General features: G+C 40.3%; 1 protein-coding gene across 2 annotated transcripts; it reads right to left on the minus strand.

The window, feature by feature from the left end:
* Window positions 1-561: 561 nt before the first annotated feature.
* pik3r5 (phosphoinositide-3-kinase, regulatory subunit 5) lies at window positions 562-21448 on the minus strand. Of its 2 annotated transcripts, none has more exons than XM_072463114.1 (18): window positions 21201-21448; window positions 15116-15227; window positions 8184-8299; window positions 7999-8067; window positions 7584-7722; window positions 7256-7325; window positions 6066-6240; window positions 5821-5989; window positions 4927-4995; window positions 3998-4854; window positions 2747-2872; window positions 2536-2667; window positions 2082-2175; window positions 1692-1768; window positions 1500-1593; window positions 1337-1419; window positions 1040-1149; window positions 562-950 (listed from the first exon to the last, which is right to left on the minus strand). In XM_072463114.1, the coding sequence occupies exons 2-18, from the start codon at window positions 15213-15215 to the stop codon at window positions 800-802; spliced, it is 2631 nt and encodes an 876-aa protein (XP_072319215.1). In that variant the 5' UTR covers window positions 15216-15227; window positions 21201-21448; the 3' UTR covers window positions 562-799. The 2 variants fall into 2 exon arrangements, with proteins under 2 accessions (XP_072319215.1, XP_072319214.1); XM_072463113.1 differs by having other exon boundaries at window positions 1040-1152.
* Between the last annotated feature and the right edge of the window lie 2023 nt (window positions 21449-23471).

Genomic DNA, 23471 nt, shown 5'->3' on the forward strand with positions numbered 1-23471 from the left:
AACTGTAACTGAGTACTACCCTCCTCTGACTGAACACATGCATGTTCACTTTTTAGCGGGATGTTTTACTACTACAGCCTTTTCAGGTGCAAAATGGACCCAAATCTTTTCATCTCCCGTCCAGCTTTAGACCACGAGCAGGAACCCCAGACCCCCAAATGAATCATTCAACTGACCTGGGACCCCAACTGCAATATCAAATTATAGTTACATATATTATATTAAATACTATATTATAGTTATATTTTCAAGTTGCAAAACATAAAACATTTGGTTTAGTTGTATTTGCTTTTATAGTTTATTGTCTTATGGAAAAAAAGAAGAAGACAATAATAATAATGACAAAAATATACAGTTTTCAATTAAAAGATAAATTAAACAATTAAAATATTACACATTTCAAAGTAAAGCTCAGTGCCTCGTGACCCCCACTTTGGGAACCGTTGCCCCAGAGGCTCTTGGGCCATGAGCCCCACTTTAGGCTCCTCTGAATCAAACACACATTCCAGGACCTACTAAACAGAAAATACACTTTGTGAAAACCATATTTTTCAGCTGCTGTAGAATTTATGTACATCATTTATTTACAGATTTACATGTGCATTGAGGTCCTTCATAAAATTCACTCATTAAAAAAAAAAAAAATCTCTGTTAAACTGCTTTAGCAAGTCACTGATCAGTAGAAAAGGATTAAAACACTTTGACAGTGTTTTAACCTTCCACTAAAAACCCTTATTAACCCTTAACAGCGTGCATAGTGCATAAAGTTTTGTAGTCTTAGTCCATGTGTGTGGACGCCTCAGGTAAGCGCCCCGCTGAAGGTGACGATGGGCAGGCAGAGGAGGGAGCAGAAGGTGGGGTTCAGAGGCTGGATCTGGCCTGAGGTCTTGGGTCTTCTGACCGTCCAGTCGCTGGAGCTGTCAGTCTTGTAGCACACAGATATCTCACATCTATGAAAGTGTCCGGTTTAGCTCAAACTTAGATTTCTCAATGTGTGCAGGGAAAATACATTTCTAGGCATGTTTAATTTTGCCATCACCTGGTGACACTCTGCAGGATCTTCTTCTCGTCCTGGTCCAGACACACAGCAAACGTGTTACTGTCTCCAGTGATCTGTACCTTATCCACCTTCACCTCGTTCAGACTGAGCTGCTGTCAAAGAAGGGCAGGACATGTTAAGTCCCTCTAGCCAGGTCACATAAAACTGCCAAACACTCATTTATTGTGTTAATTAAAATAAATGACTGTATGTTTCTTTATGATTTTGACATCTGGTTAAGGATTTTAAAGATTGAATCCTTTGTCGTTTCAGTGCTGCTGAGAACAGGGAACTTACCTGGTTAAAGCCCTTTTTGCTCTTGCCACTTTGTCTTTTTATGACCTCAGTCATTGAGAGCTGCAGGTACTCCATCTTTGAGTCTGAAAAAGACACATCAAACTGTACTTTTAACAGAACCATACAACACTATTGTCCTTATAATGGCTTATATTAGGCATACCGAGCTCCTCTGGGTTTTTACATGCTTTGGTTAGGTTCACTGAGGTACAGACTTTGCGCTCTCTTTTCCATTGGCTTCTCCCACTAACAACCACCTAAATGAACAGAACAATAGGGGCATACAAGTGAGTATTTGGTGAACCTTTTCTGTCAATTCAGGCATTGTGCATAGTAATGACACGTTTATTCTTACCCTGTTGTAAACTAAATCCAAGGTCAGAGGCACAGCTTCTCTATCACCATCGATGCCAAACCGTTTACTTGCTGTACCTTAAAGCAGATAGTAACAGCTAATTTACATGCTGTAAATCAACCTTCATTATCGACAAAAAAAAAAAAAAAAAACTGCATCAAATCCTGTATCAAAGGCCAGTGTTTGGACAAGTGAAACCAGTGGCGGTGACACAAGTGAAACTCAAAAACAAGAAGCAGGATGAATCATGGCATTGAAATAGCAGATGTCCTTTCATTAAATTACTAATACGGTTTTAACCTCAGAAAGTGATGATGAGTCTCGTTGCATGGAAAGTGTTATGTTAGGCTATATTTATTGCTTGGCTGTTGCTATGGACAACAAACGTACCCATGGCTTTGACAGCTCGTGTTCCTGCAGCGTGACCCAGCTCCAGAGAGTGGACAAATACTTCAGTCCTCTTCTCTCCCCCGGCTAAAGTTAACTATGAGACAAACATAATACTTCAGTTAATTATAGAGTTTAAATCACACACAACTATTATTATTATAGTCTTTTTACTGGTGAACATTTTAATTATGTAAATGTATGTATGCAAAAATCATGTTTTTGTATAAAACCATTTTGCAATAGGATTTATGATTCTTTTGCACTGATAAATATGCAAAAAATTATGATGATTATTATTATTATCATCAATAATAAAAAATAAAATAGATAAACAATAGATGAAATAGTACAAACAAATTGTACTAGTAACAATGAATAAAAATAAGTTTACCAGTTCAAAATACGTTTCAAGCAAAACATCATCTGAATTCTGATTGATTTAAAACCTCCAAACCTCAGCCTGGTAAAGTTGGATGAGAGTTGGTCTGGCAGCGTATCTGCAGTAATACAGCACCAGGTCAGCCAGAATAGGCAAACGCTGTTCATACGAGCTGTCGTAGGAGTCGGTCTCTGTCTTTGAGGTTTGCTACAAAACAAACAAACAGCAACAGAATCAACTATAGCACTTTGATATCTTGTGTTGGAGGTGATTTTAGATGTGTTACCTGGCAGACTACGTTTGGGGGAAGGTTGAGGAGACTGAGTGTGTTCCTCTCGTACCATGGATCCAACATTCCCAGAAGATGAGCGATGTCATTAGTGCTGTTCCCTGTTCCCATCAGAGTAGCATTCTACATCCATCATAAGAAAACCACAGTGTCATTTCAAAACTCTTAAAAAGTCTGGAGGAAACAAGGATGATAACGACAGACAAGAAGTACAGTCCTGTGTCGCACTTTCCAGGGTCACCACCGTAACCATGGCATTCAGTGAGTTGGGTTTGGTTTTGGCAAAGCATTATGTATATAGTTTATTAACTGTAAATGTACTTGTGTAGAGCAATAATACTATAAGAATATCAATAATACTATCAATAATACAATTTACCACAAACTTGATACTTTAATACTCATCATCGTAATCTGTATTATCTCGCCAAATGTATCATTTATTTTACAAAACTACCGTTATCATTGGTAAAAAAAAAACTCAATACATTTGTCCACTCTTTAATAGTTCACATTACACATGCAGCTTGAGTTCGAGTGACTTTATCGCCATGGTTATTCCAAAAGTCCTTCTCTGGCTCACTCCTCTTTCTATTTCTCGGCCCCTAAGGATTGTAATGGGCTGCAAAAACTCTGACGTGCCGTACTTTGATCCCTTTAGCGTCAAGCTACCCTTAAGCTACATGAACATGTAAATAAGGTGGGAGGGTACTATATTTTGATAAGTTATGTAAATGCAAGTTTATTCTGTTTTTACCAGGCAGTTATAGCAGTCAAAAAGAGACATTTTTAGTATTTTATTCTTACTGTGATACTGGTATTTCTTTTAGCTTACTTTTTGTTTTCTTTAGTTTTGTTATTTGTTCTGTTGGTCAGTTGCATGACTACAAACATGAACAATTTGGATTTTGCACCAATTTTAACATCTTAACATTTTATAACGTCAAATGTGTGAAAGATTTAGTGTTTGTATTGTCCTTCTGCCCCTTGACCGGGTCATTGTTGTAAATGAGAATTACATCTCAATCAAACTACCAGGACAAATGAAGGTTAAATAAATACAAATATTTCAACATGTCTCCTCATACTACTTGTGGAAAAATGTCTTCTGACTGTAACATTTGCGTGATCTCATATAGTATTTTTTTTAAATCTTTTTCTTCACATAGACAGTAAACAACAGGTTGGTTTTGCCTTTCAACATTTGCGACAATAACAATATTCATGTACACAAAACCAGATACTCACATGACTTGGTGGCGTTCCCCTCTCAGTGCCGTTCTGACTCAAGACGTCTCTCTTCACGGGCACAAAGTAGAACTGCAGTTTGAACGCCCGGGTCAGGTGAGGACACGCGCTCTCTTTCCTCCGCAGACTGCTGTAGGCGCGTGCCACTTTCCCCGCCACATGGTCCGCCCCAAAAACCACCACCCTCAACGTAGTGTTCTTACTGTCCTCGTCACTGCTGAGGATGGGTCTCCGTCTGAAACACACGTGTCTTAGTGCTTGGCTTTGCGGGTTCAGCTGCGCCTCCAAACTCCTCAAGTGAACCTGCTGCGGTAGCGAATTTGACCGCTTCTCTCTCACGACTAAAAGGTCTTTGGTTTCCGTGTTCCCCAGACTTTTCGCCCGGTACAATAATCTGGGACTCTTGGGTCTAAAAAGTCTGTGAAAGTGCTGGCTTAACCGAGTCTTATTCGCAGTTTTCGGGGAGCACTTGTCCGCAGTGGGCGACGGACAGACATAATCATCTAAATCGTCGCAAAAGTCACTGTCCACTCCAGAAGACAGGAGCGACGCGGCGTAGGACTCGGATGTGACGGATAAAGTGGAGAACATGGAGTCTTTGGAGGCGGTGGACAGCGAGGAGATGGTGGAGAAGGTGGACGCGCGGTGGTTGGATCCGTGCCCGTTCATTAGTGCGGGTAAGTCAGTGCCGTGTTGCTGTGCCTCTTTCATCAGCTCCTCGCCCTCTTTGTCCTCCAGGTCAAACGCGGACATGTCCACTTCGTCCACGTCCAGCTCAACCTCGTCTTCCTCAACCTCGGCCTCGCAGTTAGAAGGGACGTAAGCCGGGTCGTGGTCCAGGAGAGTGTTCAGGACATCTGCAATGCATGATACATCAATAAGACCATTGCGTTCATATTTTGCATTGTAGGATTTGACCGCTACATTACCAAAGTTGTCTTTCTCCCAGTAGAACATGTGACACTTGGCTGTGGGCAGTGGTAATGTCTGCAGCATTCCTTGGGAGAAAGAGAAGGGTTTGTCAAATGTAACCCATCTATCAGTTGCATTGTCATGTATAACAGTGAATGCATTTATTATTTATTCACACAAATGTTCTATACTATGAAATCTAAACTATACATAAAAGTATCATGAGTTATCCATGGGTTTCAGAGTCATGGAAATGTTGCACTGTAACAATCAAAAACAAATATTTTTATCTTTTGGTTTATATTTCTTATGTATGTCTAATGTAAAAAGCAAGGCAGTATGAGTAAAGCTAGAGGAAACTATGGTAACCTATGGTAAACAGTTCCAGCAGTTATGCGAAATTCTACTCAAGAACTCCTGCAAACTAATAGTGAGAGCATTTTATAATTGCAATTTTTGAATGGACTTTTGCTTGACTTGTATTCAACCAAACTAATGTGAAAAAAAGAAGCTCAGTTGGTAAAGATCTCATTCTCTGGTTCAAACGTCAGTGGTTCAAATCCTGGCATAACCATCGTTGGCAGAGCGGTCAGATCCACTGGCTCACAGTTTGGTGCAAGACATTTAATTTTCATACTTCAGAGAAAGCAGGTCCTGATAAACACAGCTAGAGTTCTCTGAAATACTGTGACAGAACTAGTTATTTGTCAGTTCAAAGCCTTTAATCAATTAAAAACATGTTTCTGTTTGTACTCTATTAAAATGTTGCTCAGTCACAGTTGGCTGCCACAGTATTTATAGTTATTTTTATTTTTTTTACCTGTAGGAGTAGAAACGGCTCAAAATAACATCTTTCAGGAAGGTGTAACCCACATCCTGATCACTTCTTACTTGTGTAGAATGTTATTTACCTTCACTATTCTTTCCGTCAGATGTTGTAATCTTCATGTTCTCCCTCAAAGCCTCCAGTCCCTGAACCACATGAGCTCGACTCTGCACTGGATCGTTCCAAGATGCAGCTGTTTCCAAGAGGTCACTCACTGTTGAGTAGATCTTATTCACTTCAGTCTCACTTTTATCCTGAAGAGTAAACAGAAGCAGTTTTGAGTCTGTTATGCTGTCGTGTTTGGTCAAAATGCTGCGGATAGAGCTTTACCTGTAGAGCTGCTTGTATGCTCTGCAGAGGATACTTGGTTCCCAGGGAAGACTGAAAGGCGTGCTTGATCAGAGTGATGCTGGTGTCTTGTTGTGAATGTTGGACACTGCTCAGCTGCTCTGCTACTGTGAGGAAATCCCCAGGGACCTCACCAGGGTTCATCAGCAGGACAGTCCTGCAACACAGGAGGTTGTTGGGCAAATAAACAGGGGCTTTCTGCAACAATTATGAGGAGGCGGCAGAAAGTTCATCAAGTTTGTTCTGTTTTTTTTTTATAAAAGGTGTTTTAATATGAGTCATTCAATTTGACGCTGACTCTTGACCATAAGCCAATTGTTCAAAAAGCAGAAATATAACACAAGAACAAAGTCACCTATAATGACTACCATTACCGCCAGTGTAACTGTAGCCTTTAACAGACAATCCTGATAAGTGCCCCCCGCATCAGGTAACTACACCTCATCTCCTCAGAGCCAGACCCTCTTACATAATATACTCTTTGTGAAGTATTTGTAAAGTAATGTCAAACTGTGTGGTTTTGGCTGACCAGGCAATAGAATTATGAGGTCCTATCTGACGTTTCTGTCATATGTTCTTGTTTTTTAGTATTTTGAGACATTATGAAAGAAAAACATAAATCAAAGGAAAGTTGAGCTTTAATCTTACTTTTAAATCATATACATACACTAAACAAAAATAAATGCACTTTTGTTTTAGCTCCTATTTTTCATGAGCTGAATTCTAAGATCTTAAACTGATTGAATACAATATACAAAAAACTATTTCAATCAAATATTGTTCAGAAATATGTGAAAGTCTATCAGTAATTCATATTAATAATCTATCCCACCCCACAGCTGGGGCATAAAGATGCAGGTCGCCCTTAGACTGGCCACAATTAAAGACCACTCTGAAATGTTTGGTTTTGCTTTATTGGAAGGGTCCTAAACCCTGTTTCTAGTGTGACCACCAAAATGGCTGCCAAAGTTTGTAGATATTGACAGGAACTGGAACTCGCTGTTATGAATGTGAGAAGAAAAGGTTTGAGAAGCACTGCCTCAGGGTATATCAAATAAATGTATCCCCGTTTTACTTCTGCTATACAAGTGGCCAAAAGAATCACTCTGAGCGCAGATAGAACCCTATCATTTAAGGGGACGATTTGTTTACATTTCAAAACCTGAACTTACATGGTCTTTGAACAATGACTCGATGGGCTCAGGCCTTGCTCTTCTCTGACAAGTCTTTGAAAAGATATTCCTGGGGGAAAAAATTAAATTGTAATTTGCTACTTTCTGTAATGTCCCTGTAATTCATGCACTTCCTTTGACAGCCAACATAATGGTTCACTACAGCTTCAGCTTTCAATGTTGTTTTAGCATTGTGCAAAGTAACTAGATACTTTGTCCACTTTAATAACATAATTCACACTTTTACTTGAGTACATAATTGCTTGATGCAGATGCAGTTTGTCTATTGTCCACAAGAGGGTGAACAATAACAATAGGCCTTAGTTACCGGGGACCTTGATCTCCAGCTGCAGTGTGGTGAGGAGGGTTTTACACACACTGCAGTACGGCTCTGGCCAGGTGAGGAACACTCGGAATACCTCCATGGCGTTACGGAGCAGATCTGCGTCTGGAGGACAGTGTGGAGTCTGGAAAATAACAACAAACTGAGTAATGCCTTGTTTGTAGGCTGCCAAAATTGCATGAAACGACACAAACTGCTATTTTTGTTGTATTATTCTATAACTACCGTATTCATAGCACATACCACTTCCTACAAGTTATCTGTTCTTTTCCTCTGTATCTACCTGCGTTGCAACAATGGAATTTCCCCATGTGTGAACAATAAAGGAATATCTTATTTTATCATAAACCTCATAAAGAATAAATATATCACATTTTTGGGTCACTGAAGTGCTTCGTACCTGAAGTAAAGTGGAGAAAAACATGATGGCGAGTGGAGCCACCAGTTCATATTGACACTGCTCCTGAACCTGCATTCACAAAGAGAAGTAGTGACATTATTCTTCAGTAGATGTCTGTTTTTTCTATATTGTATTGCACTGCTATGTTGTTTCGTATATAAAAACAGCTTCTCAAATGGATTAACCTCTTTGGTTTTCCTGAGGATCTGTTGTAGAAGGATGATGGAGTTCTCAGGGTCCCTCTTGACTAACTCCTCTAGACACCAGCGGTTCATCGACTGCCCGCCCGCACACATCAGCACTGAAACACAACAGAACGTAAGGCCATCACAAAACAATGGATGACACAAATCGTGCAGACGACTGAGGACTGGACCGACATCATAATCTACACATGCAAAAATCCACTTTGGACTTTGAAAATGGACAAATTCAACAGACACAGGACAAAATGGGACCTTTATTTTGGATTCAATATGCTTAAACCTTCTCTTCTTTGGATGCCACCCCTTTCTTATTTTCTAATTTCATGTTTTATGTTTCTCTCTGGTCCTGCCCGGTTTTGTTTTAGTTTGTTGTGTAAAATGTTTTGTGTAAAATTGCCATATCATGACTCGCTGGTTTTCTTCTGAATGATGCTCTAAGCAAAGAGACTTTTCCACACCCACACCTCATATTTGACGGCCTCATAAATATTCTGAGTGACAGATGGATTTAACCAGTGCAAAGATGTGTGCACAGTCAGAAGAATCTAAAGTCAGAAGAATCAGGTGACTTTAGTTTGCTCTTCAAAGCAATTTGGAGATTCTTAAGTTTCCATGAATTGTGATCAAATTAAAATTGTTACTGGCCCTATGAAAATTGTGATGTATATTTTTGACATATCTCCCACTTCTAATTGTGATGTAAAAAAAACTACAGCGGTGGTGAATTATGTCAAAAATGAAAAAAAAATTCAGATCAGAATGTCAGATCACAATTTTGTTGTTGTTGTTGTTGTTGTTGTTTTATGGCGGTTGGCATCCGAGTGTTGCATTACCGCCAGACTTTATTCCTCAGACGTTTCGTAGTTGTTGTTGTTGTTGTTGTTGTTGTTTTATGGCGGTTGACATCCGAGTGTTGCAACAATTTTGTTTTTATCACAATTCATGCACACTTGGTACCTTTATGTTGCCTTCAAAGGGGGAATAAGGTGTTGTTGTTGTTGTTGTTGTTGTTGTTGTTGTTTTATGGCGGTTGGCATCCAAGTTGTTGTTGTTGTTGTTGTTGTTGTTTTATGGCGGTTGGCATCCAAGTGTTGCATTACCGCCAGACTTTATTCCTCAGACTTTTCGTAGTCCTCAGACTCTGTCGTAGGCTTTAATATTTCCACTGATGTCGCTGCTTGGTAGCCGTGCGTCTACGAGACTGGACGAGGACAGGAGACCACCCCCACCCCCATCTCGTCACTCTGATCACTCTGACTCCCCACAAGCAGACCCCCATCACTCCGACTCCCATATAGCGCCTTTAGCCTGTTTTCTATATCTGCCCAATCGAGCTCCTTTGTTCCAAGGAATCTCCCTGCAGCTTTAGCAATGATCCTGATCCTTTCAGTTCTGCTTTAAGTCTGAGCAGCACAGTTTACAACATCCACCATAAAGAGTACAAAATCCTCTCTATCCACAACCAGGGTATTCTCATTAATTCTGGAACCTGCACACTTGGAACCTCCACTCTTGAAACCTTCACACTTCTTGGGAGCCACGCTGGCCTTTCTCATTTCGCCCTGGCTGGGAGCAGCGCTGGCTCCCCTCTCTGTATTTACTCTAAACTCGTTACTTGAAACTTTCTTGACTGCATCTGCATAGGATATACCTTGAGAGACCTTTATTTTCTGCACCTCAGCAGCTCTTTTGCTAAACCTGCATCCCCCGAAGGCAGAGCTATGTTCTTCCCCACAGTTACAGCACTTCAGTTTTGCACCCACATCACACTTCCCATACTCATGATCTCCTGCACATTTACCACACCTTTGCCTCCCTCTACAGACCGCTGCAATATGCACAAAGCGCTGGCACTTAAAGCAACGCAGGGGCGGCGGAACATATGGCCTGACGCTATAGCACATGTACCCAATGAACACCTTACTAGGCAGGCACCTCCCTTCAAGTGTTACCATTACCGACAAGCTGTCACATCTTACCCCAGACCGGGTCACCTTCAACCGCCTAGCGTCCACCACCGTAACTCCAGTCAAATTCTCCTTAACTTCATCCACAGACGTCGCCGTAGGGACACCTACGATAACTCCTCTGACCGTGTTTCTTTCAGCATCAGACACAAGAATGTCCTTTCCACCCAGACGTTTAGTTCCAATCGCCTTACGTTGCTGAGCCGCGGCCTTGCACACGACCAGCAGCGAGCCATCTCTAAGGACACTCGCACTCTTGATCACTCCCACAGCTACAGTTAGGCTCTTTGACAATGCCACTGAATTCCACTCCTTAAAGGATGCACTATCCTGTGCAAGCTTTATGATCACCTTACAGTCTCTGCTCTCACCCCGGATATCAATAGCTTCAGCCTCATCCTGCTGCTCATTCCCAGAACCCTCGGACGAGCTAAGGGACTTTTTACGTTTCCGGGCACGTGCAGGCAGAAAAGGCTGCTCCTCCACGCCGTCCAGAACGTCTTCCATCCCCGATCCACTCTCCTCCGCCATCTCCCGTCTCTCCAGACCGGGTGTTGAGCAAGGCCTCCTCACAGTTTTAGTTGTTGTTGTTGTTGTTGTTGTTGTTTTATGGCGGTTGGCATCCAAGTGTTGCATTACCGCCAGACTTTATTCCTCAGACTTTGTCGTAGTCCTCAGACTCTGTCGTCGTAGTCCTCAGACTCTGTCGTAGTCCGTAAAAGTACTCCTTCCATTGCTTTGGTGTTACAAAGCCCATGAGGTCATGATATGTCTTTGTGACCGGCTTTATTCCAGGGAGACTCTTCTTCATCTTCCTCTCCTTCTTTGACGTTCGGTGCTTCCACCGTACAGCTTTATTCTTCAGGCTTCATTCTATAGGCTTTAATATGTCCACTGATGTCGCCGCTTGGTAGCCGTGCGTCTACGAGACTGGGCGAGGACAGGAGACCACCCCCACCCCCATCTCGTCACTCTGATCACTCTGACTCCCCACAAGCAGACCCCCATCACTCCGACTCCCATTTAGCGCCTTTGGCCTGTTTTCTATATCTGCCCAATCAAGCTCCTTTGTTCCAAGGAATCTCCCTGCAGCTTTAGCAATGATCCTGATCCTTTCAGTTCTGCTTTGAGTCTGAGCAGCACAGTTTACAACATCCACCATAAAGAGTACAAAATCCTCTCTATCCACAACCAGGGTATTCTCATTAATTCTGGAACCTGCACACATGGGACCTCCACTCTTGAAACCTTCACACTTCTTGGGAGCCACGCTGGCCTCTCTCATTTCGCCCTGGCTGGGAGCAGCGCTGGCTCCTCTCTCTGTATTTACTCTAAACTCGTTACTTGAAACTTTCTTGACTGCATCTGCATAGGATATACCTTGAGAGACCTTTATTTTCTGCACCTCAGCAGCTCTTTTGCTAAACCTGCATCCCCCGTAGGCAGAGCTATGTTCTTCCCCACAGTTACAGCACTTCAGTTTTGCACCCACGTCACACTTCCCATACTCATGATCTCCTGCACATTTACCACACCTTTGCCTCCCTCTACAGACCGCTGCAATATGCCCAAAGCGCTGGCACTTAAAGCAACGCAGGGGCGGCGGAACATATGGCCTGACGCTATAGCACATGTACCCAATGAACACCTTACTAGGCAGGCACCTCCCTTCAAGTGTTACCATTACCGACAAGCTGTCACATCTTACCCCAAACCGGGTCACCTTCAAACGCCTAGCGTCCACCACAGTAACTCCCGTCAAATTCTCCTTAACTTCATCCACAGACGTCGCCGTAGGGACACCTATGATAACTCCTCTGACCGTGTTTCTTTCAGCATTAGACACAAGAATGTCCTTTCCACCCAGACGTTTAGTTCCAATCGCCTTCCGTTGCTGAGCCGCGTCCTTGCACACGACCAGCAGCGAGCCATCTCTAAGGACACTCGCACTCTTGATCACTCCCACAGCTACAGTTAGGCTCTTTGACAATGCCACTGAATTCCACTCCTTAAAGGATGCACTATCCTGTGCAAGCTTTATGATCACCTTACAGTCTCTGCTCTCACCCCGGACATCAATAGCTTCAGCCTCATCCTGCTGCTCATTCCCAGAACCCTCGGACGAGCTAAGGGACTTTTTACGTTTCCGGGCACGTGCAGGCAGAAAAGGCTGCTCCTCCACGCCGTCCAGAACGTCTTCCATCCCCGATCCACTCTCCTCCGCCATCTCCCGTCTCTCCAGACCGGGTGTTGAGCAAGGTCTCCTCACAGTTTTGTCTTCCAGTGCTTTGACAAAGCCCAAGAAGTCATGAGATGCAGACTCATCCAAGTGTTGCATTACCGCCAGACTTTATTCAAAGCCTTAGGGAGGTTGACCAATAGCAAGAGTTCGGCTTTGTAACACCAAAGCAATGGAAGGAGTACTTTTACGGACTACGACAGAGTCTGAGGACAAAGCACTGGAAGTCAAGGCACTGGAAGAAGAACTTTTAGGACTACGACAAAGTCTAAGGAATAAAGTCTGGCGGTAATGCAACACTCGGATGTCAACCGCCATAAAACAACAACAACAACAACAACAACAACAAAACGTTACACGGAACATTGTCACGGAACATTTAAATTGACACTGACAATCTGAAGATATGACCAAAACAGCATTATTTATCATCGCCTGGTCTTATGAAACTTCAGAAGTCATTTTATCTGGTTGACATCTCTGTTTTGCATTTGACAGTCCACTACATGAATAGAGCTATTGAGGTATCAAACTAATTTCCATCAAATGCAAATTCCCTGTGTGAAGCTCCATTACAGTGAGTAAGATGAACAGTTGTTTTGAACACAAGTCCCGCAGCAGCTTTTTCAAACAACATCACACTGTGGTTTGTGACACCGCTTCCTCCCAGCTGTGGGTCCATTCACACGTTTCCTCCTGGTACAAAAACGTACTTCAGCCACAGTGTCACCAACAACACACAGGCCCAGCGACGCTTCTAAAACACACATTACCTTCTGCTTTACAGACAAATATATTCCAGGAAAACAGCAACCGCTCAAGTCCAAGTCAAGTACCAGTAATTGACAGTAGTAATAAGTGGTATATTATTATCATTATCAGTATCATTACTATTATAATGATTATTGGCTCGAGCCATTCCATGGAATAGAATGCGACGAGTCTTTCTTCTTCTTCTTCTTCTTCTTCTTCTTCTTCTTCTTCTTCTTCTTCTTCTTCTTCTTCTTCTTCTTCTTCTTCTTCTTCTTCTTCTTTTTCTTTTTCTTTTTCTTTTTCTTTTTCTTTTTCTTCTTCTTCTTCTTCTTCTTCTTCTTCTTCTTCTTCTTCTTCTTCTTCTTCTTCTTCTTCTTCTTCTTCTTCTTCTTCTTCTTGGAGGAGGAGGTTACGAGAACGCTCGTCGCAACAGTGCTGACTAGTTCAAAAAAGACAAATCATGAAACGCTTCATCTTTGGCCTAGGCACATGAGACTTGGGACAGTGATAGAGCTACCTTTGACGAGTAAAACACACCTGGCAGCATCGCTCTATGATAAACAGGAAGTCAGCCATGTTGAATCAAAGTGGCACTGCCATGTTTGACTTTTTTTCCCCAAAATCGTACTTGTCCTAAAACAACACTTTTTGCATCGGGAGACATTGAAATTGAATAATTTCCCCCCAAAAATTGATATTCCTCACGGTCTCCGCGTAACACGCCCTCAAAAAAGGCTTAATTTCCTGTTTTTTCAAGTCACGCCTAATGGAATTAATCTACGGAGCTCATATTTCACTCACTAATGCGTTTTTATGGTCTGATTGGAAATAATTAATACCTATGTAATAAATTTACTCTATAGCGCACCCTACGCATTGTGTGAAAAACTCAACATTGTCTGATTTGTTTGAAACTCATGGATTATATTCTCCTCGAGACGCCATGAAAAATGTCTAACGTGCATTACAGATATTGTGTATTTTTCACTATTGGCCAGCAGAGGCGCAATGAATGCCTTCACTTCCTCTTCCTCTTTTATTTTGATGGGACATTTCCTCTCATCTTAGCATTAGCATTAGCATTAGAATTATCATTCTTTAGGCTTTATTCTTTAGAAATTCTATAGTATTTATTCTTTTGACTTTATTCTTTAGACTTTATTCTTTGACTTTATTCTTTCTGCCACAACTCGGGTATTCCAAATACATAATAATAATAAGAAGTAATACTCTGTCATGTTAATTAAGATGAGGAATAAAGTCTGGCGGTAATGCAACAATTGGATGCCAACCGCCATAAAACAACAACAACAACAACAACAACAAGATGAGGTGTGATGTATTTTTTTTATAAACAAAATACATCACACCTCATCGATAACACAATGAATAACTTGTACAGTAGATGTGGCATCTGCTCCTCTTGAAAAATATGATATCAGCACATTATAAGAATTAACACAGCAAATAGCATGTCCCCTTCACAACGTTTTACTAAAAGTCCTGTGCAAGTGTGTGTGTGGGGGGGACTACCTTTAGTCTGTACTCTCAATTCATGGGGACCTGCCTCGATTATGGGGACAAAAATCAGGTCCCCATGAATTAGATCCTTTATATTAAACATGGTTCAAAGTTAAAGAGTTCAAATAGGTTGAGGTCAGGCGAGTGGTAGCTGCAGTTAAGGTTAAAATCCAGAAAATTAACCTATAAGTCAATGTAATGTCCCCTAAAAGAATGTAAGAGTGTATGATTTTGTGTTTGGGCTGCACAATTTGGGAAAGGTACTTTCGGACAAACACTGCGATAAGATATTTAAGTTTTCGCAAAATGATTCTGTTCAAAGCTTACATTTTAAACACATCCAGGAGAATTGACAAATAAAACAATAAGACATTTTGACGTATTTTGTAGATTCGATTGTTTCGATCAGCCCCAGTTTGAGTGTGTGTTACCGTTCCAGTGCTGAGCGGCGGTGGGACTCTGCCTGAGCCCGTCCACGCATCTGTCCAGGGCGTGCTTTATGCGGTCCTCAGTGCATGTGGTGTGCTCCATCTTCACCAGCCTCTGCGACAGAACAACATGTCCAACCTTTACTATACACACACACACACACACACACACCCGATAGTCCTTGCCACGGAATAGTTTATCTTTGTTTTATGGTTTACGGTTTACTGGGCCTGAAGACAAATTATTAGCTAAATATGAAAATAATATGAGCGTGAGAGGGAAAACAAACAGCTGCTCTACATGTTTTATGGCTAACATCCTGAAAGAAGAATTTGTCTTTATATGTGCACAAAGCTTATGTCATTGTCATTCACATTTTTGTCCTCCTTTGGGTGAGTCCTTGTTTGGAATTACTTACGTTGTGGTCCTATTATAGAGCTGGTTTCTAGTTAAAACCTAGTTGAGAACTGGTTTCGATATGAAAGTACTTGGGAAGCCAAATATTTATTTACTGTGGTATATCCTTGGTATGAAAAATTTGAGATCCACTTCTATGATTCATGCTAATAATCGGTCAGTAGTAGAACCACGGAAAATGAGCAATCATAATGCAAAAAACACTGGTAAAAGCATTCAGTCTTTTTTATAAACAAGAGGGAAATGCAACAGTCATATGCTTAATTAAACCTTATTGCATAGTATATACACAAATACAGTGTATACAAATAAATCTCAGCTTTTCTTACAGGAAGACTAAACATATAATGTGACAATTAAATTATTTCTTTTTTTGGTCTTCCTGTGAGAAAAACTGAGCGTTAATTTTATATATTTGCTTAAACTGCCCTTTTACTCTGAGAAGAGTCCAGGTTGTTTCACTTCTCTTCTGGGCACATCATACTTGCATAATAAGACACAGGGAAGCCCCAGTAAAATTTTACCTCCTAATGAATTAAATTATAAAACAAATGGGGAAGATATTGTTTATGTCAAAGCATATAAACTGTTGATTTTCTGGATTAACGCTGCCCAATGTTGCACAACTTGGAAACAATTTAGTTTCTTAACTTGGTCACTTCTTTCTTCTTTATACACTGTATCTTCTGACTTCTGACTCATACAAAAACAACAAAGAACTCTATGTATGAAATGTAGAGATAGAATTCCCCCGACAAATTTAGGCTAGATGTTCTAATTGTGTCTTTGTGATTTTCCTTTGACACATTGTGGTCTTTACATGGAAATACACAAAATGGCTAATACAGAGGAACAAACCCGGCAGTTCCTCAAAGATGCACGGGCCACCGAGTATTTTATTTATATATTTGTTAAATTTGTACCTCCCTCTTGAAACAAACATATTTATCTTGATAAAAATGTGGGAAAGTCCCTCTTAACGTGTAACTTTCACACCTTTAACAGATACTCCACAGTTATCCATGCATACAGGACTATAAACCCGGGCCGGAAGTTCATACAAATACCAGTTCTTTGCTCTTTTTCCGACTTCTACTTTTAAGCAACAATAGCATTAGCGCTACAGGTATAAACAGGACTTCTAGTATGGCTTTTCTCAGAGGGGCTATTGTGTCTCCCGACTGCCCCGCCGTAATAGGCAGTGCTGTCGTTGGCTTCTGGGCTGAGGGCTCCGGTCTTTGTCCCAGTTGGAAAAATCTTGACTCCAGCCCAAAGAAAGTGGAAGGAACTAATATTTCAGGGAGTTATGACTTATGTAGGATGTTAAAGTGACACGTGTAAAAGTAATAAAGGGGATAAGCCTGTAAAAGAGGTGAGGAAAATCATCGAATCCAGCGTGACGGCGCTTGTTTACGTCCAGCGATGTAGCAAAAAACTCAACGTTTCGTAAGCGGACACACAGTCAGTCTTATAAGTCAACGCAATCGCTTCCACAATTTGTACAGCAAACTTGTGCCATAAATTGCTGGTTCTGATGTAACGGAATGATGTGCTTTCAAGTAAAATGCAACAGCAAGAATCACCTGAGTGAGAAGTAAAGTCATTACTTATGCCTCGGTGTCCAGCAGTCAATAAAGAAGCCAGTTCATATTGGATGAGGAGAAAAAAAGAAACCAGAGAACCAGTCTCCCATCTTGATTACCTTGCATAATAAAACTATAATTAAATGGGTGGTTGTATTGATTTGGCACCATTGATTGTTAACTTGTTGATGAACCTAATCATTAAGAAACCTGTGTCAGTTTAGACCAGGCTGTACAAATTATGGCCCCGGGACCAATTTGTGTCGGCGTGGTGAATTGGCCCACATCATATTATCCTGAATATTTTTTTTTTAACCAAATTCAAAACCGTCTAACATTATAAACATTATAAATAAACCTGATATTAAGGTTCTGAGGCTGAATAAGCAGCTTCAATATGCAGACCTGCTTTAGACAAAGTAACTGTTGGGGATGCGTTCACATTCAAACTGACACTACACCAATAGATCCACGGACTATACCCGCACCTAAACCTGGACGAGAACAGGACCAAACCAAGTCTCCATTACGACTAAACCAAGTGTAAACGCCCCTGGAAATGAGGCGCACACCATCCCCGACGTGGTCTCTCAGAAGCCCGCTGCTCAGCCTGGTGCAGATGTGCTACAGCGCTCCCTCTCCACCTGTCGTATGTTTACCCTCAGTCTCCACCAGGGTTCCTTCCCATCCATCGCTCCCTTTAGCAAGTGCTTCCTCACAGGATGAGAGCTATCCTGCCCGTGGAGGAAGCAGGTGCCTCCCCATTGTGGCTCTGTGATCGGAGCCTCTCATCTACTCCCATGTGCCGGCCTGTTTGTGTCTGTGTTCATGCCGACTCTGTATTTGTTGTTTCCCAGACCATTCAAACAGATTGGGTCCAATATTTTCCTTTCGTCTTCCTCTTTGGCTGAGTAAAGCAGCTACTGTATTCTTAATAATGAGCTTTCCCCCCTGTAAATAATGCAATACTCGGTGGTGGAAAAATATGTTATTAATTCACTTGAAATTAAATGTTTAGATGTTGTGTAGAGTTTAAGAGTTTTTACTTAATTTCATAAAGGATTCTTATACTCCACCACATTTTGAACTGGTTTGAAGAGTAAAATGTTGGGTTTTTTGTTTGAAAGCATGTATTTATGTTGTGCCTTAATTCTAGACAGAGATTCACTGAATATAAAGGTTATAGACTGCAGTTAGAAAATACATTATTATAACTCCCATGTTACTCTCTTATTAGTTAAGTTAGGTATATTCAAAAAGAGATTCACTGGATTGTAATTATTATAATTAGTTTGCTCCATGAGTAGTTCTTAAGTATTTTTATTTAGGTAAAGAAGGAAATTGAGTATTTCTGAGTGTAAAAAAGATATTTTGATGTAAAAACAAAGCTTTTGGACAAAAATCACCTAACTATGATCTATTTCTTCCTCGATAACTCGAAATATAACAGCAGACCTTTTAAAAAACGCCTGCATGAGCTTGTGAGCCCTTGTTTTGACAACACAGGCTTTTTCTTCCTGGAATGTCTGCAGATTTTATTGTCAACAAAAATGTCCTTACTGTAAGTATGGGCTAGTTCATATTGGTCCTTGTAAAAATGAAAAGATACTTAACATCGCAAATGAAACTGTATGATAAACATATTAGACCCAAAAATCACCTTCTGATGACCAAAAAACTGGACAATTCTTTACCAAGATCAACAATTTCACACGTTTACAGTTGAGTCGTTCTAAAAACAGGTGCCACAGATTTTGATTGGAGCCAGAACTAATAATAATTTGTGGTGTTCTAAACAATGTAATGAAAATGAACTCATAATGTTAAAAGAAAAGAAATGACTGAATGAATTGCACAAGCCTATTCTATTATATGAAAATGTTTTAACACTTTTTTTTTTATAGAATTGAGCAACAAAGAAACGTGTGAAAAACTCAACACTTGCTGACATCAAGCACCAACATCAAAGCGTGAAATGCAAAGGTGAAAACACAGAGCAGACTTATAGCAAAGCCACACAGAGATAAACAGGATGCCGAGCAGTGAATAACATGAGGAGCGCTGGGATATCACTGCAGTGTTTTGATGCAATTCACTTTCAACTCTCACTCTCTGTATGTGGCACAGAAATGTTATGAATAGTTGTGTTCACTGACTTGAAATGTCAGTGACCCATGAGGAGATGTGAGACTTTTGAAAGACCGGGCGTTTGAGTTTCTCAATAGGAACCATTATTAGCAGATTGTGTAATTAACCATTTCCAAGAAGTGCTTCCTGCAGTTGCACTTAGACAGTGTGTTGTCATTTAACGGACAAGTAAGGATGTCCTGATATCAAATGTTAGTGTTAAGAATATTGGGAGAAAAAACACACATTTTCATTAATTCCAATTGTCTAACACGTTACAATTCCATAGCTTTGCAAACTTTCTAAATTACTAAATAAAGTTGATGTGACAAAAACAGGCCAGAAAAAAAAACGTGTTGGACTGAAGATTGAATTAAAAAGACGACATATGGTTCTAAAATTGTCATGATTATTGACGTCTTGAAGATAATATAACAAATGACAAAAAGTATTATTATATTATAGTATTGCTGAGGATATGATGGTAAGAGTTTCTTGTATGTTTTCACTAACAGCTCCCAATGAGACCCTTTCATACGGAGGCTGATATGTAATGCAACAAAACTGGGAAATCCTTCAACTAAGCAGGACTAAACCAGGACTAAACCAGGACTAAACCAGGACTAAACCTGGACTAGAAAGGACCAAACCAAGTCTACATCAGGACTAAACTGAGCTCAAGCCAGGACCACACAAGACAAGAGTGAACGCACCCTGAAAGAAGGACATACATGACACCAAACTCAAACTATGAGTTTTACTTCCTGTTTGGCTTTAAATAAGTTAGTCATATCACACATCAGAAAAAACAAAAGTGCTGATAGTGATATCATGCATGTATATGTACTCTTCAGAATCAGAAAACAACAAAGCCTTAAATATCATTGAGAGAACTAAAGGTAATGTGGTGATGATATCAACATCAGCTAAAGTCTTAAATCATTAAGAGAACAAATAGAAAATATAGCTTTAACTGTAAATGTACACGTGTGGTTGAGGCCACATAATGATAATCAGATGCAAAGTCCCATGAACATTGTTTCATCTGTTCTCACTGTCGCTATTCAAGGCCACAATCAACCACGGTGGATTTTGGGCGTTGCAAAAATAAATTGAATTGAATTGAATGTTAAAAATAACTACAAATGTTAGTTAAATACGTATCTGAGTACAATTTGACAACAATCTAAGAGCACATGAATAGGTTTTATGGGAATAATAATGTGGGTAAATGTAGTAGTGATGGGGTCCACATTTATTTGAATATTTTTGCATTTTGAGCCGATAGCGATATCCAGTATTAGTCTATATGTATCACCAATTGTCTTGCTGTTGTGACCGACCAATATTTATGCCAATACAAATATCAAGATGATAAAAACCATAACAAGGATCAAAAACGTATAATAAAGTTGAAAAATGTGGTTTAAAATTTTGTAAAAATGACAACAACATTTATTTATATGAGATATAAAATAATTTGTCACATAGTTGTGCAAACATAAAGCCATATCTTTAGCTAAGTGCTCTCCTATTTCCATTTTTACTCATTACTCTATTGAAAAAGACAAATCTGATGCACTGAGGACAATGTGGCGATGACAAATGGACATACACAGATTACGGCAGTTTAGAAAAAATATCGGCTACATTTTCAATATCGGAGAGATTATCTGAGCATGACCAGCATCTGACAAAACTATCTGATTTAATTTCACCGATGCCAATACTGGAACCATCCCTTGAAGTAGTTATAATAATGGTAGTAGTAACAGTGGGCTTATAGTGGTGGGACTCTTGTTAGTAGTTTGTAGTAACTGTGGTAAATAGTTGTAACAGAATAGCAGTCATTCAATAGTAGAAACTAGAACTGGTCAAATAAATGATGTGAGGAATTGTTTGGTGATAGGTTCATAATATAAACTATACAAATCTCTGGTCTGACACCCTGATTTCTTACCTGTATCTCACTGTGCAGTCCTCGTCAGCTTTACACGTGCCTTAAAGATCCAAAGCAGCATGTCTCCAGCCTCTGCCATTCATTTAGAGCACGCACACATTGAGCAGGTTCAGCCACATCCTGGGTAAAGTCGAGTGTCTCTGGATCGAAACCGGCGATATCAGATGGTAGATAGGTTCTCGTAGTTTCGCGGCTGCATCTCTGAGCTCCTGCCGACGCACAAACAGAGCAGGAAGTGAATGTGAGCGGTGCATGTGAGCACAATGAGGAAGAGGCAGAGTATGTGCGTGTATGTGCCACAGCGAGGCGTCTGACGCTGTCACTAAACATGTGTGAGAGGTTACATGTGGATGTGGGAAGGGATGTTAGGCTAGGAGGAAGTCATCTGTTTGCTTTGTTTGTTTTCAAGCTATTATGACACTGAAGACTGAAGTGGCTTTGTTCACCTTGTTCACTATTTTGTCAATGGTTACTGTAATGCACATTTTCATACAGTTATGTGACACCCTATACATATGAAACTAAGCCTCCTCTCCACTTTGCTTATATCATTTGCATCTACTGCTGTGAATTCCCCTTTCTTTAGTGTTGAGGTGTGATTCCGTATCAGATGAGCCTGTGTGTTTGAAACACATGGTAACTGAGTAAACTGAGCAGCAGGTTTGTCACTATTTGTGAGTCAACAATCATATTGGACTGGAAAGCAGCATCGGCCCACAAAATGTGCAGGATAGTAGGAAACTAGTAAAACATATATATAATATATGTCACATTTTAAGGAACTCTACAAATCAATTAATTAATTAATTAATCAATTTCTTGCCCCAGAAGGAAAAAAAAATCATTTTGCAAATTCCTTTATTCCCTTTGCCATTCAGCTCTTAAACACTAAGGATTGTAATTGGGTAAAGTTGATATTATTAGTATATAGGTCTTTCCTTCCTCCTGTCAGACTCTACAACAAACACTGCTAGCCCCATCATATTCATGTGCAATACTGAAATAACCATGTGCAATACCATCATATTCATGTGCAATACTGAATTAACCATACCTGTAAATATTTTCTGTTCTATTTTGTTTTTATTCGGTTTACTTACCTGCTAATAGTATTACCTAGTCTTGTGCTAGCTATTTTACTTAATTTTATTTTTCTATTCTATTATCATTATTTTATTATTATTATTTTATTTTTATCTTTTTATTTTCATTTATCTATTTTATTTTATTCCCCCCCTCCATTCCCTATTAAGATAGGAGAGGAGTTTTGTTCATAAGAGTTTTTTGTTTTGTTCATAAGAGTTCTACTAAGAGTGTGCTTTTGAAACTTCCTATAATCTGTCCTTTCCCCCTGTTTCTACTGTGTTGTAACAACGAAATTCCCCCTTGTGTGGACAATAAAGGATTATCTTATCTTATCTTATATGTATTATTATATTGTTGTTGTTGTTGTTGTTGTTGTTGCTGTTGTTGTTGTTGTTGTTGTTGTTGTTGTTGTTGGTGGTGGTGGTGGTGGTGGTGGTGGTGGTGGTGGTGGTGATTTGTTTCTCTTCTCTGGGCTTTTGTCATTTGTGTCTATTTCACTTTGTTCATCATTTGCACTTTGTGCTAACTGCACACGCACAGACCTGCTTGAACTGTTGTGGAAATGCCTCTTGGAAATAAATAACATTTTCTGAACAGATTATTTGAACTTCTTTAAAAATCAAAATCAAAGGGAAAAAAACAAACAGATAAATGTTTCTTTGACAGGCTGAAATAATAATAAAAGCCAAAAGATGGCGCTGTCCACTGTCATTGCTCAACAGGTTTGAGGCCATTGAATCCGCGCCAAACTTAGGCTCATATTTTAAAGGCCAACTTCAGAATATGTCTTCATGTCAGAGGAAAACAAAATGTGGTACAAATATTGTGTGCAGTCTAGTGGGCTACATAGACTGATACTCGGAAAAATAACTCAAATAATGTGTTTTGTCCTAAACACTAAACGTTGAGTATGAAAAAGAAGTTTTGCATAAATTAATCTAAATAAATAATAACAAGTACCAAGTGATCTCCTGTTGACAGATGAAGCAGATAACGGTCCACGGTCTGTCCTCAGCTTCAGTGATGCTGTCCGGAGGATGCCCTTGTCCCTGTCCTCAGTGCGCCTGCGTCTGCTCCTGGAGACGAGCGGTCCTGCGGTGGAAGCAGTGCCCCAGGCCCCCTCTCCAATCCACGCGGCTCCCCTGCGCACAGAGAGAAGAGAGAAGAGAGAAGAGAAGAGAAGAG

Source organism: Eucyclogobius newberryi, unplaced genomic scaffold (assembly GCF_026437365.1).
Source record: "Eucyclogobius newberryi isolate DKJ021-1_F unplaced genomic scaffold, fEucNew1.0.hap1 SCAF_4, whole genome shotgun sequence".
Classification (NCBI taxonomy): Eukaryota; Metazoa; Chordata; class Actinopteri; order Gobiiformes; family Gobiidae; genus Eucyclogobius; species Eucyclogobius newberryi.

Coding starts and splice junctions, on each gene's coding strand:
- pik3r5 (XM_072463113.1), bottom strand. CDS start 15,215: ATGGAGCACACCACATGCACTGAGGACCGCATAAAGCACGCCCTGGAC. Junction 4,996..5,820: donor TGACGGAAAGAATAGTGAAG/GTAAATAACATT, acceptor CTTTCTCCCAAG/GAATGCTGCAGACATTACCA. Junction 2,668..2,746: donor CCCCAAACGTAGTCTGCCAG/GTAACACATCTA, acceptor TTTGTTTTGTAG/CAAACCTCAAAGACAGAGAC.